The 11,815-nt window shown below is 51.0% G+C and overlaps 1 protein-coding gene across 1 annotated transcript; it reads left to right on the forward strand.

Moving 5' to 3' along the window:
- Positions 1–721: 721 nt before the first annotated feature.
- LOC104462002 (tuberin-like) lies at positions 722–6,967 on the forward strand (the record flags this gene model as incomplete). Its single annotated transcript, XM_010073774.1, has 10 exons — positions 722–882; positions 1,240–1,742; positions 2,561–2,636; positions 3,527–3,613; positions 3,847–4,033; positions 4,849–4,988; positions 5,201–5,279; positions 5,975–6,066; positions 6,341–6,439; positions 6,800–6,967. Coding segments are annotated over 10 exons (1,592 nt in total), but the record flags the coding sequence as incomplete, so codon positions are not given.
- Positions 6,968–11,815: the final 4,848 nt, after the last annotated feature.

Genomic DNA, 11,815 nt, shown 5'->3' on the forward strand with positions numbered 1-11,815 from the left:
GCGATAACCTCCTCCACCATAGGCAGGGCTTCCAAGGAGCTTTCTTGTCAGTGTGGTTCCATTAACCATGTGTCTGGTCAGATGCCACGTGCAGGTTTCCCAGTATTGCTGCAGTGCATGTATGACTCCTGCTCTCTTGTCCTTTCATACATCTAGGTCTGAATTGTTTTGCTTCTACTGAGACATACTAGGAAAACTGCCAAACTGCAAGGAAATGGCTCCTGGTAAAATTTCTTCTAGGCCACTACAAGGCACAGGAGCATTGCATTTCAGTATGAGAAAAACTTACTTTTTGCACACTTGCATAGAACTGATGTCTTCGTTGCCTGGATAATTATGAACTTTTAATGCTAGTCTTGTACTTTCTTACCTCTCTGTAGTTCCTGTCTGTCCTGATAACTGAGCATTGATCTACAAGGTCCCATTTCCTCATTTTGTCCCCTGCTTGTTCATCAGTAACAATTGGAAACAACTGCACTTGTTTGGACCAAGGCAGATGCAGCCCTTTGCTGTGAGGGTAAGGTGATCCGTTATTCTGTGCAAAAAGGGAACCAGGAGCAAGTCTGACATGACAAGAAATCAGAGAACCAGAACACTCGTTCAATATGGCCTTCCATTGAGATCCCGTAGGGAAAAGGCTGGTACTTGAGAGGAGAGGACGGGGGCCTGCCGCTCTGTGCCTCTCTCCAGACTTCAGTTCTTCTGCCTTGTGTCTCGATAGAGTCGGCGGTGGTGCTGGAGGAAGGGAGCCCAGTGGAAATGGAGCTAAAGGAAACCGAGTCCCCAGTTGAGTCTCCAGAGAGTGAGGACATTGATACTTCATGTTCTGAACACGTCCTGAGTGAGGAAAGGTTTGGTAAACCCCAGGAGTCTTATAGCAGGGTAAGAGGAGACAGATTAACCGGTTCTGTCCTGTATGACCCCCCTGGCTTTAGACACACAGGAGATTTTCTGTCCTCACATGAGTCCCTCTTGGCACCCCCTGAAAGAACTCACTGGTGATACCCAAATGCACGTGCAGTCATGATTGAGAGTTCGGATGGCTTGTGAGGGATTCTGCGCAGAGCAGGAGCAGTAAATTCCTGTTTTACGCAGCTCCTAGACCTGCGTTGCTTTGTACTTGGCACTTTTCTGCTCATCTTTCACTGGCAGTGTCAGGGGGTGCCTTGAGTGTTACTGTTGTCAGCTTTTATTTTGTGTATCAGGAAAACTGTTAATCTGCGTTTCTCCCTCTTTAAGTCCTCCTCAACTTCCAGCCAAGAGGAAAAATCTCTGAAGTCGGAAGACCTGGTGGAGGGTGGAATTCCCATCGGGAGAGTCCTGCCATCAGAGGACGGCCGAACGCTGGAGGAGCTTTCCTTCCAGCCATCCCAGCCACTCAGCAAGTCGAGCTCTTCCCCCGAGCTGCAGACACTGCAAGAGGTCCTCAAAGATGCAAATGGCAGAGAAGTAACAAGGAGGCTGAGCACAGAAGTGAAATCAAAATCCCAGTCTGGGAACCTGGAAGGGGAAGGACTGGGCAGCTGGCTGAGCAAGGGGGAGGATGGCAGAGCAACTGGGTCAGGGGGGTTGGATGGCACCGGTCCTGTCACCTCACCCCGCTCCCCCTCTGGCCACCGGCCCCGAGGATACACCATCTCTGACTCGGCCCCATCAAGGAGAGGAAAAAGGATCGAGAGAGATGCCTTCAAGAGCAGAACAGCAGCCTCCAATGCGGAGAAAGTACCTGGAATAAACCCAAGGTGGGTGGAGGGGCTTATCTGAGGCTGGAAATGGTGAGCTCAGAATAGTCAGAGCCATGACTGGATTCATTCCAAGTGGTCTACTGGTTTTATGGGATCTACAAAACAGTATCTGATTAAAAAGAAAGATTAATTACCTGTTTTTTCAGGACCTAATATGTTGAGCCCACTACCACCAAATTAACTTTGTGATTTAGGAAACTGGTCTCTTCAACGGTGAAAGAAATAGATAAATAGTTGCCTCGTGTTTTTAAATCTATCCCAATTTAGGCTCCAAATGCATGTGTGGCTTGAATTAACAAGAGTTAATTTTGCTGTGAACAAGATGAATTACTAGTCTTATAATTCAAGAAATATAATGTGCAAAATACTAAGAAGGAGGAAAAGAAGGGGTTATAATAGTTGCTTTTTGAACTGTAGATATCGGTAGTTCCGCAAAATTGCATTATGAGAATATCTTCATCTTACTGAGGACAAGCAAAATGTCTGTAAAATCATTTATCTGCCAGCCTGGAAATACCTCCCGTAGCTGTGAGGCAGGAGAGCATTCCTACTCCTCCGTTCCGTTAAAGATTGCCTTTTGAAGGGGGCGTTGGTGCCCCTGCTGCTGTTTGACATGACCGCTGGTTTTTATGACAGGGGTCTATTACAAACTGCAGGCAGTCCAGACACCTAAAGTGTCTCTAGACAACGAGTAATACTCTGCTAGCATTTCAATCACTCCTCTTTTTCTTCTGTACATGATGTTCTTACGTACAACAGATCAAAATTGACTTAATTTTTATGGTAACAGGACTTTTCCCCCCTTTCTCCCTTAGCTTTGTGTTTTTACAGTTGTACCACTCCCCATTCTTTGGCGATGAAAACAACAAGCCTCTTTTGTTGCCAAATGAGGTAGGCAATGATATTTTTCTTTTTTAATTCTCATAGTTAATTTCTCTAACCTCATTACTTTTTTGGAACATAAATGATAGTAATGAATATCCAGCTCAGATGGTGGGAGTACAGATGGGAGATTTTCTGTACCCCACTCCTGGTGGCTCCCGCTTTGTGGCTCTGGATTGAATTTGAGATCTTGGGAGATTTTGCTGGTGCTGTTTCAGCATCCCAGCCAGGAGGCAGGCTGATTGTGGAGTTTTGGTTTTTGCTGGTAGGAGGAGTGCAGGATGAAAGCTGAGCGTTAGATGATACTGGCAGAACATCACTAGCCAAACCTGCGAGCCCTCTGTCTAATTGGGAGTGACCAAGAAGCTTTCTGTGGTCACAGGAAAAAATTTATTATAAACTTCCTGGAGAAGTAGTGCTGGGATGGAGTTCTTGTGGACTGAGCACCACAGACCTCCTGGGGACAGTTTCCCCTCCCTTTTGGTTCGGGTGTTCAGGCAGTAGGGAGCCTGGGTGAGATGCGGTGATGCCTTGTGCTGAAAATGTTCTTCAGAGCAAGAGGCAGGATAATTTTTCATGCCTGGAGGTTAAATGAAGATAGGATGTGATTTGTCATGGCAAGTGCATCTAACCCGTGCAGTTTGCCAGATTAATCTCATCTCAAGTATAAAACCAAGGACGCATGGTGACAGATGGCATATGGGATCGCTCTGTCCCTTGGACGGTTGGTACTGTGCCCTTGCAGAACGGAGCAGGGCAGCGTTCATCACAGGAGACACTAGTGGAGGTCGGGAAGCTGTGCTGAGGTTGTGCTGTCGTTGCCCTCAGTGGGGCTTTAGGGAGGGCAGTGGGTGTGCAGAGGTAGGTTTGTAAAGATGTCACAAATGTTTTGATTGTAGACGTTTGAAAGATCGGTGCAGCTCCTGGATCAAATCCCTTCTTACGACACACACAAGATCGCGGTGCTCTACGTTGGAGAAGGCCAGGTGAGTTGTGTGCGGCTGCATTCATCCTGTGGTGCTGACATCTCCACGGAAGGCCAGGCACGACTGCTCGAGCTGATCTGTGCTGTTCCTGCCATAGCCGTGCTTTTCCTTAGTTCCTTGCACTAAAAATCAGTGGCTGCGTGGAGCCCTTCTGGGAACATAACAGCCTAATCACTCCTGCTGATTGAGTGCTCTGAGCATTCACTGTGGGACTGCGTGTTCTTATTTCCTAGAGCAACAACGAAATCGCAATTCTGTCAAACGAACACGGATCCTATCGCTATACGGAGTTCCTGACTGGGTTAGGGAAGCTGATTGAGCTCAAAGACTGTCAGCCCGATAAAATTTACCTTGGTGGCCTGGACGTGTGTGGGGAGGATGGACAGTTTACCTACTGCTGGCACGATGACATTATGCAAGGTAAGGTGGAAGCGGAAGGGTGGTCTCTTCTCATCTTAAGACTGACCTGCATTCCACAAGCTGTTGCCTTTCCAGGGGTGCTGTCAGGATGACCTGGGGCTCTGTTTTCCCATTGTGTCTCTGGTATCTTTGTGAGCCATGTGTTAAAGTTTGGGAGAGGTGCACACCTGCCTTCTTTAAGGAAAAAAAAAAAAAATCACACCACTTAACTTTTAAAACAGCCTGCTCTATTAAAGGGTGATGTGGTTTGACGTAGAGGTTTGTAGCATAAGCTGTGTGAAGGCTGTTAATTGAGGGTAGAGTGTACATGTCAAAACTCTGCTAATTGTTTCTCTGAATCATTACCTTTTCCTCCTCAAACCTGATTCTACTCACCATGCTACTGTGGTCATGGAAAAAATACCCAGGAGCACTTCTCCAGTTCCCTGTTCATTTTCTGTGAGCAGGTCGATACCTGCCCCAGCATGATGGGAATGCTTGTTCCAGTGCACACCAGGCACCTGCTGAAAGCCAGCCTCTGGATTCCCTTTGCTGAGCCTGGTGCTAGACAAGTCTGTGCAGGGCAGGACCTGAGAACTGTCAGGAGCAGAGCTTTCAGAGGCTGCCCTTTCGCTGGCCTCTGCGCTCTGTGCTCCAGGTACCATGGGAGCAATCCAGTGGGACTGGATTCTGTCACAAATGGGGACAAACCTGCCAAGGGAGCACAAATTATTTATTATTGCACTGCTGGTACTACGTGATCTTCCAGACAAGTGCTGCTGCTTGCAGCCCTGCTTTCCCAGGCCAGCCTAAGGGTGTTTCTGTTTCCTCCTCAGCCATCTTCCACATTGCTACCCTGATGCCCACAAAGGATTTGGATAAATACCGCTGTGACAAGAAAAGGCACCTTGGGAATGATTTTGTTTCTATCGTTTACAATGATTCCGGAGAAGACTTTAAACTGGGAACAATAAAGGTACAAGATTTTACTCACGGGTGCGCTATAAAACAGGCACGTGGCTGTTTGTAAAACCTTAATCTGACGTGTGTTATCTTAGCAAACAGCGTTGAGATCATGGATGGCGGTTATTGGCCTTGGTGGATTCACGTGCGGTAGTTTATGGCATTCACAGGGATCACGATGGCTGCCAGGAAAATGTATTGAGTATTTTATTGCTTTCTCCTTAGGGGCAGTTCAATTTTGTGCACGTTATCATCACACCACTTGACTATGACTGTAACCTGGTGACGCTGCAGTGTCGGAAAGGTAGGAACCCCTCCAGCCTTTGTTTTTTTCCTGTGCAGTGGCTCCCTTCACTTTACAGTGGTTTTGTGTTTCAAAAGTAAAAACTTCCAGGAGAAACTCTGTGAAACCACTTTGCTGCCCAGTTATGTGTGGATATGTCCTGTTCCTTATCTTCCCCAAGACAAGAGGCATCTCCCCATTGTACCACTCCGTTTCTACAAGCTTAAGACAAAGTGCTGGCAGCGTAGAGCAGGTCCTTCCACCAACTGCTTGGGAACACTGGGGGAGATCCGAGGTGGAGGTCCCTGTGGCTCTGGCCTCTGCTCTTCCCAGCACTGCCGGAGCTGGGAATTTGGAAACGGTCCGTGGCTCCGTGCGAGTGCAGCAGTGCTGGTGCAGTGATCCTCAGGGGCGGCTGCTTTCCTCTTACCAAATGGGCGCTTCTGGAGTGGTTTTCACTCACATTTTCGTTCCTGTGATAAGGAGCCCAGCAGGCTCTCCTCAAACCTTTACAGAGCAGCTAGAATTGGAGAGCGAGTTGAGTTACGCTGCAGTGCAAGTTCTGTTACAGTTGGAGCCGTGGAGCTCGAAGGGAACTTCTGAGGTTGTGGGATGCAATTCCCCAGGTTGATATCACTTGTCTATTTAGTTACTGGCAACCTTTCGCTTGTCCTTCACCATGTTACAAGAACTTTTCTTCTTCCTTTCAAACGAAGACATGGAGGGTCTCGTAGACACGAGTGTCGCTAAGATCATCTCGGATAAGAACCTGCCGTTTGTAGCCCGTCAGATGGCCTTGCATGCTAATGTGAGTACCCTCGAGCTCCCTGAGACCCACCTTTTGGCTGGTGTCTTGGTCCATCACCGGCTTCCAAGGAAATGAGCAGGGCTTGCTAAAGCAAATCAGCTTTCTGCTTCAGTTATTTCTCTGAACCTTTGAGTCAGTTAGCACGTGAACGGTTGTAACTTAGAGCTGTATTCAGTCACTGTCAAACTGCACTGAAACGTCCTGTTCCTTTTATTGGCATGTTATGTTCATGTGATTCTTCTCTCCCTGCGTCTCCCCACCCTTCCCGAATTAGATGGCTTCCCAGGTTCATCACAGCCGATCAAACCCTACTGACACCTACCCATCCAAGTGGATTGCGAGGCTGCGTCATATCAAGAGGCTCAGGCACCGGGTGAGTAAAGCTCTCTGGTCGAAGTGTTTAGAACTGGGCTCTCCCTTAGAGTCCCATTACAAATAAGGCACAAAATCAGCTATCAAAACTTGCTCAGTAAGAGGAGAAATTTGTGTACAAAGGTCAGAATCCAGCTCTTGTGGGAATGACAAACGTAGGTCTGGACTGAGGAGCTTTCAGCTTCCCTGGTGGCAAGGGGTTTGGGAGCCCTAATACCTGGACACAGAGCTGTGCCCGCTCGGCACCGTGCTGGGGATGGTGGGACGAGCTGGCCTGAAGAACCTGCCCTGCCCTGCCCAAACAGAGAGTGAGAAGAGGTTCAGAGAGAATGGAGCTCATGTGTTCTCATTTGACTTTCAGCTACGTGAAGAAACCCAGTACCAGACTCCCGGCCTTCCGCTGCAGATGCATCCGTCTGCTCCGACGAAGCCCCCTCCCCAGATCCCGCAGGACCCTCCACCCACCTACGAGACCGGACAGAGGAAGCGGCTCGTCTCCTCGGTGGACGACTTCACCGAGTTCGTGTAGATCCCAGCGGGTCGGCGTGTCTGTTCTGGGACAGACGAGGCAGCGAAAGTGTTTTACCTGCGTGCTGGCTCCGTGCGGATGCGTGGACACGGAGGAGGGGGTTTGGCAGCGCGGTGGGGCTGTGCCGCTTGCATGTGGACTCGGCATTGCCCCATACCGCGAGGCTCGAGCGTTTTCACTGTCTCAGCCTGCCGTTGTCTGAGGAGGACACTATCCCCAGCAGATGCTCCAGGAGAGGACCAGCTCTACGCGCTTTGTTTTTATTTGGTTTGCGCTCTTTTGAGGCTTCCATCTCTCATGGGAACATTCTTGCAGAACCTTTCTCTAGACTCCTTCCACACCAGTGGCTGGTGGGAGCTGACGAGATATGATACTCTGCACTTCCTCATGTAGCTGGAAGGTGCAGGAATTGTGGGAATTCTGAGGACTTTATTGGGAATGAAATACAAGGTATGGAAAGTCCAGTCACTATTTCTAAGCACCCTGAAATCCCAGCTCCTCCAGGCCTTGGTGCCTCTCGGCACTTGAACTCTTCAGACTCTTGGACTTGCTCTGCTGCTGGCACTGGGTAAGAGTTAATTTGGGTTCTCCTGCCAAACACGCTGCTGAAATTCCCAAGCATTTGTCTCCATTTTGAGAGATTCACAGCAGCCCCTCCCTCATTCAGCAGAAGTTAACACAAACCAGGGAGCTGGGTGCCCCTGGCCGGAGCCGCAGACTGGCCGAGAGCTGGGCCGTGAACCTTTTGTGTCGAAGAGCCTGACCCACCGGCGGGCTCAAGCTCAGAGGCCAGAGCTGGCTTCTGGGTTCAGCTGCAGCATTTCCGCTGGCTGCAGCAATGCTGGCGGTAACTCTTGGCCTTCTCTGTGTACCTGGTAAATCGTTTTTGAAAGACTGTTGCCATGTCCTGGGGCATCCTCTCTTGAGGGAGTTTTGCCTGTTGCACTAACGCAGAGTGACCGTCTCCTCCTGGGAGCTGGGCTGCGGAAGGGGGTCCCTCCAGCGCCCGCGTGTGCAGGGGGAACGGGATGATGTCGCCCATCTCGAGGTAAGATGGTCTCCAGACACTACACTACCACCCTGGGAGAAACCGTGTCAGCTGGACGATACTGTGAGTACTTCACCCCCTCTGTCAGTGAACGGGAGCGTGGCTTTTGGGGTCGGGCACCAGCAGCGCCCTGGCAGGGGAGATGAAGACAAGTGCAATCTGCACGCGGAACTGTGAAGTGACAGGCAAGGGGACAGCAGTGACGCTACTGCCTTGTGCAGGGCTGGTTGGGAACTCTAAGTGTATGTTGTGTTTTGAGTGTTTATAAGTCATAAAGGAAATAAAATATTTGTAGGGTCAGTGGGTTCGTGCTGGCCTGGGAAGATTCAAACTGTGTTTCTTCATAACGGAAATCCCTTCCTCCTCTCCCCTTCCAGCTTTCCAATCCTATCGCTAATATTTCAGTGACCACAGCTCCGAGCACTGGCCGTGCCACGGGACCTGGCTGTGTTCCCGTCCCTGGATGGGGGATATTCCCGCGGGTTCGGCTCCAGGTAACCTCTGCACGAGGGGGTCTTTTCCCTTGGCATCCCACCCCGGCAGCCCGGGGCTGAGCGAGCCCAGTGCTCCTGCCTCCTGGATGGAGCAGACCCCTCACTGTCATTAATTGCAGCCCGATGGCGTTAATTACAGCCCCAAGCTGACCTAAGAGGCTGGCTGATTTACAAAAGAGCCTTGTACTGTGCAGGAAACCTTGACTAAAATTCCAGTGGCAGACAGTGACAGTGGGGTGGGAGGGATGTCTCCAGGCTGGCAGGGCTTGGCCCCGGTGCCTCGGCCGAGCTCTCGCGGGTAGCGGGGAGCGGGCTGGAGCCAGCGTCACAGAAGCACCAGAGCCGGGGTGTAGCAGTCATCTTTTATTTGACCTTGTCATTTTTTTAAGAAACATCCCCACAGTTACAAAATACAATATTTTTTGCAGTGAAATGCTGACCAGACAGAACAGTTGGCATATTGGTCACAATCATCTGTTCTTTTGTTAAAAAGCACTTACAGATGTCCCTCCCTCTCTCTTTCAACTCACACATAGGAGGTTTTATTTAAGCAGCTCGATACTGTTGCATCTTTGTGAGACTTCAGACAATAAATAAGAAACCATCGCTGGGTGACTACAAACACAGAAATATACATTCAGGAGTATTATGGGATAGGGCTGCAGGTCAAGCTTATTGCTGTTTAGGGTATAACTGGTGACTAGTAACTGGTGGCGGCACCTGGTACCTTAGTGGGACAGGGAAGGAAGGTGGGAGTGTTGCTCGAGTTTGTACAATCGCTGCGATGAGAACTACGCGTGCTGGGAAGCTGCCAGCGCTGCCCCCCGCACATGTGGGCCCTTGGGGAGGTTTCAAGAAACAACTGGGGGTTCCAGAGCTGCTCTCCCTACTTCAAGCAAAGAAGGAAAGGAGGGCAGTTGTCTTAGCCTATGTCTGCTCCTCTTGGATTAGAAGAAGCACTTGGTAACTCACACGCATCCCGTCACACACACACACGCGCAGAGCAAGCTGGGGAACAAACAGGCGCTTGGGAACAAGAATCCTGACGCTTCAGTGAGGGGAGCATCCTGCACCTGCCTGCTCCCTCGCGGTTAGCTCATCAAAGGCTGGTGGGCGCGGCTGCACCCTGCCTCTTGCCTCTGTCTTGCCCTCCTGCGCTTAACTCCCACTAACGACCTTCTTTAAACGAGGAGACCCCAGCTGGGGGGTGGGGAGGGGCTGAGAACTCAACTGGGGATCTTGAACTGGACTGTTTGGTTCCTGCAGAGAGCTTTCCCAGCTTTGCTTGGTTTATTTTGCCCTCGGCTGGGGCTGGATCTGCGCCCGTTGCTCCCCTGCAGCGGGAAAGGGATGCGCGGGTGCAGCCAGGCGCGGAGCGGGAGGGGACAAGTGGTGCTGGGGCTGGGAGATCTCCCAGGAAAGAACCCAGAAGAGGGTAAGAGCCGGTGGCCCATGCCGCAGCACATGCCAGCAAGTGCTCTCCTCCCCTCCCCCTCATTTCCCCAGCTGGCTGCTGGCCCCCAGCCTTCCTGCGTGCTTACGCCGCCGTGTTAGAAGATGAGCGACTTGCAGTCGCTGTTGATGCAATTCTGTGCTCCTCCCGTGCCTTTCCCTTTGAGGCAGAGCCACAGAGTCAGAACCTTCGGCTTTAAGGACAGAAGCAGAGGACAGGCCCTGGCATTTCACCTGGGGCAGTGCTTATCTCACCAAAGAGGATTTTGCTTTAGAACTGTGTCCTTCCTCGCCCTGCCACGTATCCAGGGAACAGCTCACAGCTGCTCCTTTCACTGCCCTTGGGACAGGCGCTTGCACCAGCCCTGGGAGCTGCTTGGATAAGTAAAAGGAACCAGAAAATACAAGGCCAACAGTTCTAAATCTGTCTTGAAGTTTTATATGGCAGAAGAGTCCTGGGGCAGAGTAAAAGGAGTAACAGCTCCGTTCTGTGCTGTACACAAGGCTTACCAACACCAGCCCTGGGCTCTGGGGCCCCCGCTGCTGGTCCCGCTGGCTCCAGGCACCCGCTGGGGTCTCCCACTCCTGCTGCTGCGCTCTGGGCACGTCCCTGTCGGCTCCTCTTCCTTTCCCTTCCAAAAGCTCCGTGGTTACTAGTCCCAGTTTTCTCCCCTCTACTTCCCTCTGTCCCCTCTGCTCATTCAACAGCCTCCATGGTGACCAGCCCCCGTCTCATGTCAACACTTGTTTTCTCCTGCCCACATCCTTCTGCAACCTCTCCTTCCTAACAACCGCGTTCTTCCAAGGTGACCTACACCCGTCCCGAAGCCATCACCAGAAGCACCCCTGTGTCCTCCTGTCACCCGCACGGGACGGGGGCAGGCGCCTGGAGCCAAGGAAGCACAGGGACAGCTGGAATGAAACCCTTAAAAATGAGAACACAGCGTGGCAGGAGTGCTGGGAGCTGGGGGAGAGATGCTGAGCAATGGAAGGGGAGGAGAAGACCCGTCCCAGCCTGGAAAGGTCTCGAGAAGGACGCTGCCAGGACCCCCAGCAGCAGAGGCACGATGCAGCCTCCCCCGCGGCGCTGAGCCTGAGGCTTCCCTCCGAGCCTTGGCCGTTCCCAAAGCGGGGAGCGGGTGCCGGGTGTCCCCTCCCCGCCACGCTCCGCTCCCCCGGCAGCGCCAGCCCCAAGCCAGCTCGGCCGAACCTGGGCTGGGAGGAGAGCACACGCACCACACGCACACCGACACCTCGCACCTTATATACACGGAACAGTCCGGGGAAGAAGCACTTAATACATCCTTTAAATAACTCTGACAATAGTATTCTGTCTCCTATCTACATGTTTCAAACACGTTACCGATGCTATGAAAATATAGCAAACATACAAAAATATATACATTTAGGGAAAAAAACAAAACCAAACCCACCATATAAATTACTTACAATATACATAACGTGAAATGGCGACGACAGAGTGAACGCAGCCCTGGGGAGGCTTCAGCCGCTGCTCAGCACCCCCAGGCTGGAGGGACCCCAACAAACGCTCCGTCAGGGCTCTGCGTGCCTCCTCCAGCACCTTTGTGCTTCTCGTAGGGACGATACCAGGAGGCTGGGGCATGCAGGGGCTGCGGTCACTCCATCAGCGCTCGCTCATTTCACTTTATGATTTAAACAAACAAAAAAAATACTGCTTTTGTGATATATTATCCCGTTCTTGTTAACTGCATGTGTCATCGTTAGCTGAGGAAAGCATTGTTTAAAGTGCTGGGCAGTACATACGAACAAGTAAACCGAAAAAAAAATACATATACTTACGTCAATACATTCCTTGGATTAGAAAAGCCAAGC

The sequence above is a fragment of the Pterocles gutturalis genome, unplaced genomic scaffold (assembly GCF_000699245.1).
Source record: "Pterocles gutturalis isolate BGI_N339 unplaced genomic scaffold, ASM69924v1 scaffold39607, whole genome shotgun sequence".
NCBI classification, from domain to species: Eukaryota; Metazoa; Chordata; class Aves; order Pterocliformes; family Pteroclidae; genus Pterocles; species Pterocles gutturalis.